This window comes from Cygnus olor, chromosome 6 (genome assembly GCF_009769625.2).
Source record: "Cygnus olor isolate bCygOlo1 chromosome 6, bCygOlo1.pri.v2, whole genome shotgun sequence".
NCBI classification, from domain to species: Eukaryota; Metazoa; Chordata; class Aves; order Anseriformes; family Anatidae; genus Cygnus; species Cygnus olor.
The window spans coordinates 6,515,323-6,530,128 of record NC_049174.1 but is presented as its reverse complement, the minus strand read 5'-3'; the positions used below and the strand labels follow the sequence as shown (position 1 = coordinate 6,530,128).

Here is a 14,806-nt window from a genome sequence, read left to right as displayed (position 1 = left end):
TTCTGCGTTTTCTTGAGCCCAAAATGTTCCACTATAATAATAATTTGTTAAAAAAAATACTACTTATGTTAGTTATATTGCAAAAATTCTTTCAATAAATGCAATAATTAATTCACTGTGAAGGAATCAGAAGTATGTGCATCAAAAAGACCCATGCTTCCTATTTTATATCTACATGTTCATCTAGATAATTGTTGTTATGGCTATACATTATCAGCCTCGAAGGAAAAAACAATGCTAAAAGCTCAACAGTACTGTACTGCCTGCACTGAAATCTCATTTTTGTCTGTACAGGAGAAGACTGGAAAAGTTTGAAAAGGTGCATCAGTTTATGAGTTCACATATAGTAACTAGCATACATTCTGCTGCTTCTGTAAGCTTTATACAGCAACATTAATTTTTCTTATGTTCTTTACAAAGATAAGGATAAAAACAACTCTGTACCAATAGTAGCACCCTGCTAATTACCCACATGATAATCTTTTAAAGAGTGCGGCCATCTGGTCTGGCTTGTCAAAGCTGGTCCTCATTTGCGTTAGAACTTCAACATTCTCCACCACAAGTTTCTAAAGAGAAGCAAGGATTCAGGTCAGCTATAGATTCAGACACGTTAGCAGGATAAATGCATGATTTCAGTTTGGCAGGGCATAAACTGAGCTCATGGAATACAGACATACCCAGTGCATTCTAAATGGAACTACAGCATCAAAGTTACCCTCAGGACCCACTCAACACAAAAGCAAGCTCTGAATCAAAAAGCAGAAGATCAGATAACCCTTGAAACATTTTTATAGTCAGAAAAACGTACTTAAAAGAATGACACTCAGTAAAACTAAGCAGTAACTCCTCATGTTATTTAGCTTTTTATAAGAAAAATAAGCTTGCGTTAACAAAAAGGCAGATTCCAAAAGCAATTCCTTCTCGTGCGTTTCTCCTTTCACTGGATATAAATTTAAGACTGGCCTGATGTCAGGACTACAAATTTAATGACGGAAAAATTGAAAAATGGAATAAAGAATGCAAGAGTCAGATCGTTAAATCTTGGTGCAGTTTACTTGGAATTTTCTTCCATTACAAAATAAAAGCATAAATAAAATTTGTCATAACTCCCATATAGGCATATTATAGGATATAGGTAGAAGTAATATCTTCCCTGTAATCATTCTCCAAATATGTATCAGATTCATATTTAAATTACTAAAATTGCATAATCAGATCTATAAAATGTTAAATCCAAAAAGCATTTCTTGCTAGCTGAGAAACTTATGCTTTGCCAAGTAGCATTTTTAAACTCTCTTCAGGCAAGAAATAGGTACTTTATTCTTAAAAATAATGTTTTTGCAGTTTGATTACCAACTACTCCATTTCGGAAATGGAAAATATGATTCTCTCTCTTTTTATAGAGGAAAACCATCAGCTAAAGAAGTTTAGAAAACTAATGTGGTGTGTGCTTCTGAAGATTAAGTGAAGAAAACTTTTCCCTACTGTTGAAGAGAACACAATTCAGTGCTTTGTGTACTAAACAGTATCAAGGTAGGAAAAAAAATTAAGGATAGAAACAGAAAACAAGATATTCTGGACTGGGTGTAATCTTTCAAAGGGATTATTTTTGAGTTTTATTTTTTAGGTGGATGCATCCCGACCCAGCTCAATTACTTAGCAGCAGAACCAAAAAGGGCAATGAGGAGCGACCAGGAAAGCTAACATTCATCAGACATGCAGGTCATTATAGGCCTGGAGCTTAATTTAAGATATACCATGTATAACCTAAAAGAAGAAACACACAGGAACTTACTGCTAGGGATCCAAAAATAACTGACCTTTGACAGTTCTGCTACCTGCTTTAATAGCTTTATCGTATTCAACCCATGCTGAAAACAGGGCAAAACATAGCAACTGGCAAGCAGTAAAATTAAATATTAGAGTAAATATTCCTGTGACCATAGGAAGAGAATAGACAAGATGACTTAAACCATAATGCTGCTATGAAATAAACTGTGGTCTCTGTTTACTCACACCCAGTCAAGTAGCCCATGCAAAACAGATCTGTCCAACAGCTTAGACCTCTCGGATTCCAGTACATTGTGTCATAGTTGTGCTATTTCCATAACCTCTAGTCTATCCATAATTCACCCAAGTCTTCCCACTTTCACTCTTATTTTAAACGAGAAGCAAAGAAAGAAAGAAGCTAGAAAAGATGCAGCAAAACAACTGCTTCCAAGAATTTGCACGTGTGCACACATAGAAAAAAATGAATTTATGAATTTCTATGCTGAAAGCCAAAACCAACAGACAGATCAATCACTGGTTTGCACTGAAATCAAGATGGGCAATTTTAAACCAACTGATTTATCAGAACTTGGCAGATGTGTGACATTTGAATTTCAATCCTTTAACGCTCCAGAATGCGAGATTGAAGGCAATAGCCCACGCACTGTTATTGAGTCAAGCTTTCAGCTTCACAAAAATAACCAGCATATTGGTTTAAGATTTAAAAGGGACAGGCTGGATTACAGTTCAAACAGTAGTTAAATGAGGCAATATCCAACACCCCTCTCCTTTGTCTTAACCTCCAGATATAAAACCAACACCTGGTCCCACTGCAGGAAGCAAAGCAAGCATTTTGAACCCTCTTAATGAATTCCCCATTCCCCTTTCCCCCAAACACAGATGTTTCTCTGTGCTCTCTGCAAAGCCAACTGCATCTGAGCCAAAGAGATGAACATTTTATTGCTTTATTGTTCTCCTCCAAATACGTGGTCATGTGCACGTGGATCTACCTTATGTTCTGCTTATCCTTAGAAGCATCAGAAAACAAATGTCAGAGAATTTGAAGTTGCTTTTAAAGTGGCTTTTTAAAAAACATATACAGAGGTACAATAACAAGCACGTTGATTTTAAGGAAGACAACCTAAGAGTAAGCGGAGAAAGCAGCTCCGAGAGAACATCTGTCCATTGGCTTTGTGTTTTACTTGAAATGTGACAGATGTCACTGTGCATAGCCAGGACCTATTTAATTTAACCTTCAAAATTACAGCATTGTTAACTAGCAACCCTCATCCTAAAACTCAGCAACTGGAAGGGGCACAAAGAATCAACTGCCCTGTCCAGCTCTGTGTTGGTCACTTGGGTCAGGGTTGCTCTTGTGGCACCTGGTGAAGAAGCACCCTCTCTCCTTAAGGTGTGCCAACAAAAGGCTTAAAATCTTTTAGGGCATCGTATGTCCTAACACCTCAGCAGCACTAGCATTCACAATGTTTACAGAGAATGAGATCTTTGAAAATATAACGTGGGATGTATTAAAAAGACACAAGGCCAGGTTGGATTGGGCTTTGAGCAACTTGGTCTAGAGGGAGGTATCCCTGCCCATGGCAGGAGGGTTGGGACTAGATGATCTTTAAGGTCCCTTCCAACCCAAACCATTCTATGGTTCTATGACACACACTTCTAAAGGCTTGGTGTGCTAATAATAGTAATAAATAGTTGAAGAAACAGTGAAAGTTCCTTATATCCATAAGTACTGAATGTGCCTCTTTAAAAAAGCAACACACATGAATGGATATGAAAAATATTTTTTGCAACTATTGGTTAAATAAATTAAAGATGAGATGTAGTAACTTGGAAATGACTCTAGAAAAGTAAGTCATGAAAAACAAATATATGCCTATTAGTGGCATTTTTATAGCATGACTATCATGGGAAAGTAGTATATGCTGTTGAGTTTATTAAAGCATCTTTCCAGAAAGAGTTAATTACACAGGCATCACATGCTTCCCTGTCAATACGCACTAACATACATGATAAAGAAAATAAGTCCTTGAAGATGCCTGCAGGTTTGTCTAAGACACACGTGAGTTTTTCACGCTGAGTTTTCGAAGTCAACAGAGATGGGGAAGCTCTCTGCAAGCATCTGGAGGTCTTGAAAAGCGTTTCTCTTCCCACTTATGAGAAAGAGAGACTTGTCTCCTAACTCAGCGCATCTAGCAAAAATGAGACTACATGAAGTCCTGACCATTCAGCTATTGAAGAGTGTGGTATACACATGTACTACATGGGCAAGGGTACTACAAAGTAACGGTAAAATTCACAGCTTTATCAGTTTGTGTGACGCAGTCACTTCATACGGATGGCATGCAGAAACATAGCTATTAAATATCCTAAAGGAAGCTGAAACAGAAAACTCCCCTTCTTCCCACCCAGTCTCGGTTACCTTAAACTCCCCTTCTTCCCACCCAAATTTCCTTGGTTACCTTAAGCTCAGCAACCTGCGATGAAATGTGCCACATCAGACTTTCACTTAGGAACTTCATGCCATATGGTCCCAGAAGTTCTGAAAGGGCTCTCATTTCTGAGAAATAAAACAAACTGTTCTACTTCAAACGTTTCTTATTCAGTTATATGATGTTCATCATCTATATAGCAATAGCATTTTAATTACAAAATTATTTTACGTCTAAAAAAAATTTTAGATACTAGAACTTGTAACAAAACTGAAGCAACAGTCACCAACACATCATACCCCCATTGCTGTAGCTCAAACACCCAGCTCTTTAACTTTTTTTTAAACTGAAAAAATAGGAAAAACAAGATCTCTAAAGGCACAAAGGCAATAGGAACAAAAAGGAACTGAAATACTACTGAAAATTAACAAGTGCTGTCTATAATGTAATACAATACCTTAAGAGTTGCTCTAGTTCCAATTACTCAAGCAGATAACTATCTCTGAAACATTCAACAGAAACATCGAACAAAGTTTACCTGATATGTCGGAGTATTCTTCAGCATTAAATGTTAATTCATTTTCTGTAGGCAAATTCACAAAAGCCTTCATGGCTGGAAAATAGGCTATGTGACCATTGCTGACTTGTCTTAGCAAAGTTTCCAAATACCTTATCAGAAAGGGAACAAGTTTTAGATGAAGACATTCACAGATACCTCTATACAAATGAAATGCCCTTGTGTGATAAAGGGACAGCAAAGCCTGTAGACTTCAGTTTTACTTTCATAGTTCAAGTGAATACTTGTATCTTATGCTACATCTCCCCTGAGAAAGAATGAATTTCACAACAGGCAAACTTCAAAGTGCTTTTATAGTAGGTACTGGGAGAAGTAAACTTGAGAAGTCTGGAACTTAAGAAAATTCCAAACGCCTAAACCACATACAACTCCAGTTCTCCAATTTCAGCTTTTTATTTAAATAAAAGTAATATAAAGAGCTTGTAACAAGTATTCATATAATTACTTACCAATTTGTGTACAGACTGGTAATGGTTGGCTCACCATGACTATCTAAATGCTGGGTTTGCTGAAGCAGAACATTGTTAAATACTCGTGTGATGTCAATCTGTACATAGTTTTCTATTGACTGAAGGACTGTCATATAGGCTCTTACGCTGGTTAACAGCTCTGAAGGCTTTGCGATCTCTTGTGTTGCTTGATTATACATAGTCATTCCAACAATTGACCTTTTAAAAACAAAACATAGGAGTTACAAGCATTTCTCAGTGAAATTGAACAAGGATGCAGCTATTAAAGTCATCAGTGATTATCATTTTCATATTCATGATTACAATATTACTCAAAGCTTTTAGAATTCTTCCTTAATCTGCAAGTATGAAGCTCTAAATCATGGCTACACCACATCAGCAGTTTTAAAAGAAGATTTTTTGGAAAAATAAATCTAGACGAAAATCTTGGTTGCTGTCACAGTTTTAGTTTCAAACGAGTAGACTCAAATACCTGAAACAAAGCCAGAAATGGTGCAAAAGAGTCTCTATAAATACCTAAAAAAAAAAGTATCACCAGTGCCTACAGAACACACAGGACTAGGAGCGCAGGATCAGGCTGTTAAGTAGGTGATACTAATTTCCATATATTTTAAAGAACTAACAACTATTTATGTCTGCACATATAAACTTAACTGTAACGTCAGTAAGAATTTGACCTAAGAGTTTTGCCATCTACCTTTAAAAATGAATTTTATATAGTAAGCACACAATACTCCTAATGTCAAACCAAGGATTTATCTTGTTTATGAGTACAACTGTCTTTACAATATTTCTTACTTGGTAAAGCGGATTTCCAGGTGAGATGTTAAATATTCTCTTGGGGTAAATGTGTGTTCCCAAACCACCATGTTTGGTACATAATTGATTGAGAAACAGAGCTCAGAAAGTGCAGTGTGCAGTTTGTCCAGGCTTTATGAACAGTTAAAAAATAACAACAAAGAAATTAATTTAACATTAGAATATATTATCGTGGAAAGCATACACTGAATGGAAGATGCCTCAAGACCACCCACAGCTCTAACTTTCTTTTCATCAGCTTTATCTGCTTTCATCAGACATACAACTCTAGCTTATCACATTGAAAATCAGCATTTTGGGTAAGAACAGAAACCTACAACTGTATATTGATCTGCGTTATGCACAGTGATGTAATGTATATGTTTTTATATATAGTTATACACATACACAAACAATTTCCCTCTAAATGTCTGTTAAGCTGGTTCCTTCTTAACTGAACTTAGTAATAGAAGTAATGCTTGCTACCAACCAGTACTAAATACAGGGAAAACGAATCTTAAGCTATAAGTTATTTTTCCTCAACTTCTCTAGTCAATTATAGTTTTCTGATGTTTGACTGTTGCAACTGTAACTAAAAGACTTCCTTTTCAGCACTGTGCATTTAGCAGCTCCCAGCCACAATACCAAACATTTATTGTCTCCTTTTCACAGCTTCCTTCCTCCTCTTACTCCTGTTGCTCTACCAACTCGTCCTGTTATCCTTCCCAAGAACCATCTACCTTGCTGTTTTTCCTCTCCTATTACCTCTTACACCTCAAACTGGACTTACTCATCTTTCCCTTTCTTTTTCAGGTTGGTCTTATCTTGTTTTGTTTCTGGTTTGCTCTGATGCAGGCACAAAAGCCTCAATTCCGCTCCAGCAGAGGAAGGCAGCGAACTGCATTTCAGCAGCAGCAACTTCCAGCCCAGCCCATACATTATCCTGATCCCAATGTTAAGCAAAGCAGAATTAAGATGCCATCCACGCCTTCAACTCCCACTTCCTCAATTGATATGACTATGCAGGAAACCTAACTACAGCATGAGGACCCTTTCTGCTCAAAAAAAGGAAAGAGCCAAGGTGATTAATAAATGAGATGTACATTCCTATTGCTCTAAATACGTTATTTCGGGCTCTGTTCAAGCTATAGAAAGACCATATGCTCACAAACTAGAAACTTGCCATATTTACGCTCAACCTCACTGAAGTAGTACAAGCAAGAAGTATTTAACATGTAAAAAACACAAGTTTTGACTTGGGATTCATGGTGAAAGGTACAGAAGAGGCAGCTTACTTTGTCACAACCAATCTGTTTTTTCTCATGCTTTCTACTCCTGGTTTCTCCCTTTCAGGTTCTCCTTTCTTTCCGGTCTGTTTTTTTGACTTTTTGTTCACTGCTTGACTGATAGTTTTGGCACAATGCTTTGGCAGCAACTAGTAGAAGGAAAGAAATCCCCCCCCCAAATTAAAATACAACTTCTTTGCAGCCATGAGATACAAAATAAGCTTATATGTAGGTGGAGACTTCATCACACAAGTAACACCTCCTTCGACTACTAACTATACCATTTAATATAAAAAGTCTTCCTCGAGCCACTTTCCACTTCATGAACAGAAAACTTTCTGAAGTCAGGGGGAAAAGGGGGAAGAGGAAACACAGCCATAATTCCGAAGGTCAAACTACCTAGAAAACCTCAAAGGAGAATTAAAAGAGACAGAACAACACTCACCTGATCACTCAGCGTACATTGTTCTGTGCAAATATCTGTGATAAGATTTCGAGCTTGCTTAGCCATTTCATCCAGGAACATGTTACATAAGGAAAGACTACGATCTCCAATATGATGTCGCTGTTAAAAATAGAAATAAGCAAGTCTGTTTTTCAGTTTCCTTAGTCCTATGCTATTCATAAAATGCATACACTGTTCTGCAGGTAACAGTTCGCTAAATCACAGACCTGGGGTAACAAAAAGATATTAATTAGTCCTTAATAACTTCAATGCCTTTCATTCACCGTGGGTTTTTGTTGGTGTTGTTGCGGGCAACCTGAACTGTGAAATCTTCAGTCACTGACACAGCATATTAAAGAAACAAACAAACAAACACCTTTGTTGCAACAAAAATCCTCTAAAAGGAGGCAAAAAAATCTAAAAGGAGATTTTCATCTTCAATTTTGTACTAAATCTAAAGTGTCCAACACTCAAGGTTTCTGTGAATCTCCTCTTAGATTTAGTACTGGTACAAATTAACGAAGAGAAAGAGTATGCAACTCAAATTACAGCGAAAGCAGTGTCATTCATACCCCCACACAGGGCAGTGAATATTATTTTTCCAAAATTATAGTAGCTACGAGTTAGAATTCTTATACTGAATTCAAAGTTCTGTTGGCCGTGGCAAAATATGCTTGCTACAGCTGAATTCTCAGTAACTAGCACACGGTGGACTTTGGCTACAAGATTCCTTACTGTTACTAGAATGGTTCTGAAAGACATCTCTTGTCCTGAAGGTACATTTTCCTGGAAACTTTTTAGTGGTTCTCTAATATAAATAAAGTTTGCAGCTGTTTAAAGCAAAGTGTATGGGGAAAATAATGATATAGACGTATATGGAAATGAAGCTTAGCAGAAGATTTAATTTTTAACTACGAAAAACCCACACTGTGCATAGTCCAGTATATCTTTTTCATCCAATTATTTCAGATTAGCACTCAAGAACAAAAAGACACTTTCACAAGCACTACAGAACATTGGCCAAGTCAACCCCTGGTGTAATTCCAAAGTCAATGGACATACAGGCAATGTACTAAAATATCTATTTCATTACAACTTCACAATATAAATAATTTTCCAAAGTAACAAAAATGCCACAATTTGTTTGTGGCAGCATTTTGAGATCTATGGACGAAGGATCATATAGTAAGGTGCCCACTTGTTTTACTTCCCTGAATCTTATACTGGTATAACAAACACCTTGCAGCATTCAGCACTAGTTCTCTTTACTTTAGATGAGAGCTGAAAATATCTGAAGATGATGTATTTAAAAATTACCTCTTCTGGGCATAGTTCATGGGTGCAGCTCATAAAATGAGTACAAAGCAATGGGAATGCAATTGAGTATCTTGATTGAGAGGGAAGCTCCAAACACTGCTGAAACATCTTCTCAAAAGCACGACTATAAAAACTGACCAAAAATAGACAATTTAATGTAACACATGCATAACTTTGCTTCAAATGAAGTCTAGTTCATACAAATCAAATATGCTAAATTAATGCCAGATCTGTAATTATAACTTATCTGATACCAAAAAACACATCATGCTTTTAAATAAGTTTGTTTTCCACATGCAATACTAATGCATTCTGTTTACATCTCTTAATTACATCATCTTTGTTCTGATGTTTGACACACAGACGCTGCAAAAAATTTACAGCTTTAGCAGGTACTATTACAGAATCTGCAGTTGACCCCAGATCAGTTAAATGACTGCTTGAAGAATCTGTCGGACCTTCAGAAACACCTTTATTAAATTCTGATGGAACACTTATACAACTCTTGTTCCATGGTTGCTTCATATAATCTTCAGAAAAAAAATTCTTAAAACACAAGCAAAAGAAATAAATTACATTGAACTCTCCTTTCAACATAAACTTGACCACCACATAAAGACTGGCCTTTCACCTTAAAATCTAGCCCCTATAAATCATTGTGTACGCTTCTCCACCGGAAACTAAAAAATAAGAAGCTAAAATAGGACCGAGGAAGTTTCTCAAAGAACAGTATTCTCACACTGGGACTTCCGATGATTTATTTCAACGACTGCTTATTTATCTGCTGATACTGCAAACAATTATTTCAGCTTAAACAGCCGCAGAAAGATTGCTATCAACCTGCTTCCTGATCCTGTTTTCACAGACCTTTTCCAAGAGTGAAACGTTTTTGCTTTACTTTTTCCAAAGCAACTAATGCTAACAAACTAAACAAAAAATAAAGCCTACTATGAAAAATCACTATATGGAATTGGCAATGCAAAGCTAGGTCTTCCTGTTTGGAAACAGGGGAAGAAAGAAGGGAATCAACTGTTTTTCTTTTCTGCTGCAGGAACTCTATGGATCTTTAAAACTACACTAAAGTAGTAGTAAAAAAATTTCATTTCTTGCTTAAACAACGTAATTGTCTACGGCTTTAACTTCAGCTGGGGACATGAGCTGCAGAGACATAAGAGAACTAACTGCTGGAAGAGAACTCCTATTTTAATTGTTGCTTTGAGGGATTTATACTTTGTCGTGAAGCTCTGAAGAATCAATAGTTAACAATGGGAGAAGAAAATTAAAATTCTTTACATTAGAAAAAATTATACATGTGTTGATAGGTATACTTTGCAAAAAGACTAGTATAAAAGAAAGTAAATAAATAAATAAAATAAAACTCAAACCGTAAAACAGCAACTCTTTCGAAGAAAAATTGCTGTTAACCAGACTCTAACTGATTCTCTGCTGGATCATTTTCCTACAATTTGGTATTTAAAAGCTACACGTCCAAGGACAAACAATAAACTAAAAGCTTCTACTGTCAGGTTAGTAACTTACCAAAATATAGAAAGATCTGATGTTTCAACCAACATCTCCACCAAAGAATCTACCATTTTTGTGTGGAAAATGATTGTGTTCATCATTTTTCCTAGTTCTCTGTGGTCTGCAAGACTAAGTGAGGCTTTAGAAACACTGGTGTAGGCCTGGAAAAACAGAAGAAAAAATCTGTATCTACTGTTGCTTTTTTGCAAATTCCATCACTATTGCCAAACATAAAGGGTAAGTACTGCTTATGCTGTGCATAGAACAATTGTTTTTAAAGACTCTGCAAAGACTTATTTTATCTTTCCACTGTAACCTAAGAAAAGCAAACTGCCTTTCAATGAAGTCACCAAATGTCTTAAGTGTAACAGCAATGCAGAAAAAAACTGCAGAACAAATGCACTGACAAAACACGTATGCATGCTAGTGGAATCAAGTTCGCTGAAGCCACTCCCTGCTCCTTTTAATAATCAGGTTTGGGTATGCAAGAAGACAACTGCATATTTTAAAAATATAAAAATAACATGTCTAATATTGGGACAATTAGTTTACAGTCTAAACAGTACTCCCCCTTATTAAGTTAACTGAAGGCACTATCACTGCAACACACCAATGTGATCTCACCGAACATTATCTTCCCTTGGCTGGGAAGGCTGAATCATACTCTGTACAGCGCCAATAAACTGCTCATCCTCAACACATTCCACTTCCAAACTGTTATAAATCCTTCAAAGACTCATTTGCAAAAAGTATGCAATGCAAAGGCAAAGTTACATCAAATTATTTGCTTAAGTATTTGTTTGATTTTAAATGCCAAGAAGTTACCCTTATACAGCCTGTGATCCACTTGCAGTGTGAGAGTAATCTAGAAGAGCAGTAAGTTATTACTAGCTTTAAACCAAAATGTGCATTAACTTAAATGTCAAGCAGATATTCAGACATCTTACCTGCAATCTAAACCAATCTAATCTCATTCCTCTGAAGTCAAATACCTCTCCATCTTCAACTGTAGCAGGGAAAAATACAGAACATAAAGCCTTTAGGGAAACAACTACAATTCAGAAATACTAAATCAGATCGTCTAAAAAAATAAAAAACAAAAACAAAAACCTCCAAAGTACTTGAAAACTTAAAGTGTTTGCTTTTATTGAAGAATTTCAAACCAGCACAACCATGCTAATAGGAATTTAAATAGTTAGACAAAACATGTATAACATACTTTCTAAATTAAAAGGTAGGATTATTTCAAAATAGCATTCTTCAAAAACCTTATCTGTACAGACCTGCCCAGGAAAAGGGACACAGAACAAGAAGCAGGTATCGTAATAGAAGAGAAACAGGGGAATAAATATAGTTTATGCAAGTTATCTGCTAGCACTGATTGCACAAAACAAAAAGCAATGAAGCTTTCAAGGAGAATCTTTCATTCAGTTACCATTTTCCCAAGTTCATTTGAACAGACTTACCTTGTTTCACGCTTAGTGAAGTCATAGTGTTTACAAAAGAGGACATGATGATTGATTCATCCTCTGGGCACACTGAAAGATTCTAAAATAAATGTTATTACTATTTCAAACTTCATTTGTGAAAAAGTGTCAAATCCCACAACCAATTTATCAGCTGCAGTCTGAAAAATATTTTATATAGTTTAAAAAAAGTAACTTTATCAATGGATTATCATAAATAGTACTATTTCACAACTTCTATTTTTTAATTCATTGGTTGATGAAAAACACCTAAAAAAAAGGCTGCTTCTAAACCAACATAGACTCAAAAGAGAAAAATCTGTCAGTAAACATACCCGCACATTTTCAGGCTGCATTTACAGAACGGACACACAACATGTTTTTGTTATACAGCAGACACCAAACATTTGTCTGACCTCTCCAGGCATCTGATCCGTCTGCACAGAAAATTTAGCCACGGCAAAATATAACAGAGCTGACATCAGCATCACTTTGCTTCCCACAGAACCATCTAACAACAGATTTCTACTAACACTGAATTGAATGATTTCTAACACCTGAAAGATAGCCCCTCAAAAGTCCTACAATAAGCAATAGTTCATGAAGAAGCAGTTTCAGCAACTAAGATCACATTTCTGTGGAATAGAAGATTCATGTAATTACAGATATGACTGACATACAACCTAAAGGTTGAAAAAAATCCTAACTATCACTCGTTTCTGTCTACTCTTGTATTTTATACTTTTTATGAGTTAACTACATCTAAAATGCAAGCCACTCTTTCTTTTTTCCCCCTCATTTCAGTTTGACCCTAAGGATTACCCTACAAATAACACAATATTTGTGCCATTTGTATAACTTTTAGAATTCTTTCACTAAATCTAGAAAACCATTTCAGGAATCGATGACAAATCTCAAAAAATATTTCATTTTGTTATCAACAGAACTGTTAACATGTAAGTATATAGTTACGAGCAAAAAAACCAAATACAGTTGTTTGGGCATTAAAAGTAAAATGAAGGATTCATTTATATTTAATAGTTTAAAGAACTGTGATATAAATGGGTATTTAAACTGTTTCAATAGTTTGTTATATAACAAACATGAACAGCAGAGTGAAAATAATAAATGAACAGCAGAGTATATAAGTTCCACCTTCTGGTCATCAATGTATTACTTACTGTTCGACGCATAGAAGTGATTTCTGAAAACAACATAAAAGCTTAAAATTCAATAGAAGCTTGTCCAGTTCGAGGAGCTGAAGTTTTCACAAAATTTGAGCTCCACCTAGTGGTCACTAGGGAATCAAATCAAAACTGTGCAGAAGTCCTGTCATTTCCTTGTCAGTGTAGACAAGAAAAATAATTTCTGCACTGCTCCTTCAGCGGCAGTATCTGTTTATCTGGATTACATTCAATCAGTCCTGAAAATTCAGTTCATGACCTCAAATAATTTATACTGCCTTTACTTTAGGAACATCTGCTTAGCAATAGGTGCTACTCAGTACAGAGTAATAAAGACACTTGCAGCTCTGGATGCAAACCTACATGGAACAAGAGAGGATGGTCTTCCATTGAAAACCCACCACTCTTTTCTCTGTAAGAGCACCTCCCTACTCTTACAGAGCCACACTCCATGATGTTTTCAACAACCTGGGATGTCAAATCTGATGACTTTAATACTGTTCTCTTTCACTTCTGTTTAACTTCTCTTTTTGCACAAGTTCATTATTTCCACATTCAACCTTACCTACTATAAAAGATAATGTCCCCGTCACTCTCTAGAGCAGGAGGTTTTTTCTGACATGACACCCTGTTGAAGTTTATCAAGTTTGCCACTAACTTCAGTGAGAGTGGTATTTCACATCTGAACTCTTCTTGCAAATGTCTGTGTTTCTCATGTCCATATACAAGCGTAAGTTAACTGCAAGTATAATTCACTTCCAGAGAATTTAAATTGAAATAGTCACTGAAGACACCTACAACAACTTGACTTCCTATTTAGGCTTAAGAATGTCAAACTACCTCAGTTGTCTTTTTTTTTTTTTTTTTTTTTCCCCTGGCAGCACACAAGAATGCAGACTCTCAACCATTAGCTTGGATAACCAATTCTGTCATTTGGTTTCTAAATGGTGCTGGCATGATACAGTACTGATCCCAAGTACTTAAATTGCTTCTTAAACACAGTGATGCTGAACAAGGGAAATCATCCATTCGCAGAATATGTTAAAACAGGATACCACGGGATTCTAGTTTCTCTCTTCGCCATCATTTGTTAAACAACACAGGCCATGTTTTCTCCATCATGTCAGAAAGCAACATCTTGAAACAGCATTACGGGTACTATTGAGGCAGCACTGCTGCTTTCAAAAAAATTCAGAGAAGAAACATCCTACATAAAAGAATCACACTAATCAAGATCAGCTTGGTGCTCCTACAAGCACAATTACTTTTTCTTTTTTACTCTCAAAAGCATGGCAATGCAAAACTGTAACACACTTAAGAATAAAGCAAACAATCGCAGGAATTCCTGAAAATGTTAAAAGGAACCTCAGACCCCCAAGAGAAGCCTTTCATTAAATTCTTGCCAATCTCTATAGCCTGATGTTAAAATAAATTATAGTTTCCTCCTTGAGGAGAAAGGTAGTTTAATTGTCTCTGAAGAGAACATTGCTTAATAACATTTAAGTATTCATATGACAAC

At 36.0% G+C, this 14,806-nt stretch overlaps 1 protein-coding gene across 6 annotated transcripts in view; it reads right to left on the bottom strand.

The window, feature by feature from the left end:
* NCKAP1 (NCK associated protein 1) overlaps positions 1-14,806 on the bottom strand; it is a 59,149-nt gene that overhangs the window by 14,833 nt on the left and 29,510 nt on the right. For all 6 annotated transcript variants that reach the window (XM_040560976.1, XM_040560977.1, XM_040560974.1 and 3 more), the window contains 11 exons: positions 12,104-12,185; positions 11,585-11,643; positions 10,653-10,798; positions 9,114-9,246; positions 7,797-7,916; positions 7,361-7,500; positions 6,066-6,197; positions 5,247-5,465; positions 4,759-4,889; positions 4,251-4,348; positions 473-566 (listed from right to left, as the gene is read on the bottom strand). In XM_040560976.1, coding sequence (XP_040416910.1) covers positions 473-566; positions 4,251-4,348; positions 4,759-4,889; positions 5,247-5,465; positions 6,066-6,197; positions 7,361-7,500; positions 7,797-7,916; positions 9,114-9,246; positions 10,653-10,798; positions 11,585-11,643; positions 12,104-12,185 — 1,354 coding nt within the window. The remainder of the gene's footprint in view (positions 1-472; positions 567-4,250; positions 4,349-4,758; positions 4,890-5,246; positions 5,466-6,065; positions 6,198-7,360; positions 7,501-7,796; positions 7,917-9,113; positions 9,247-10,652; positions 10,799-11,584; positions 11,644-12,103; positions 12,186-14,806) is intronic.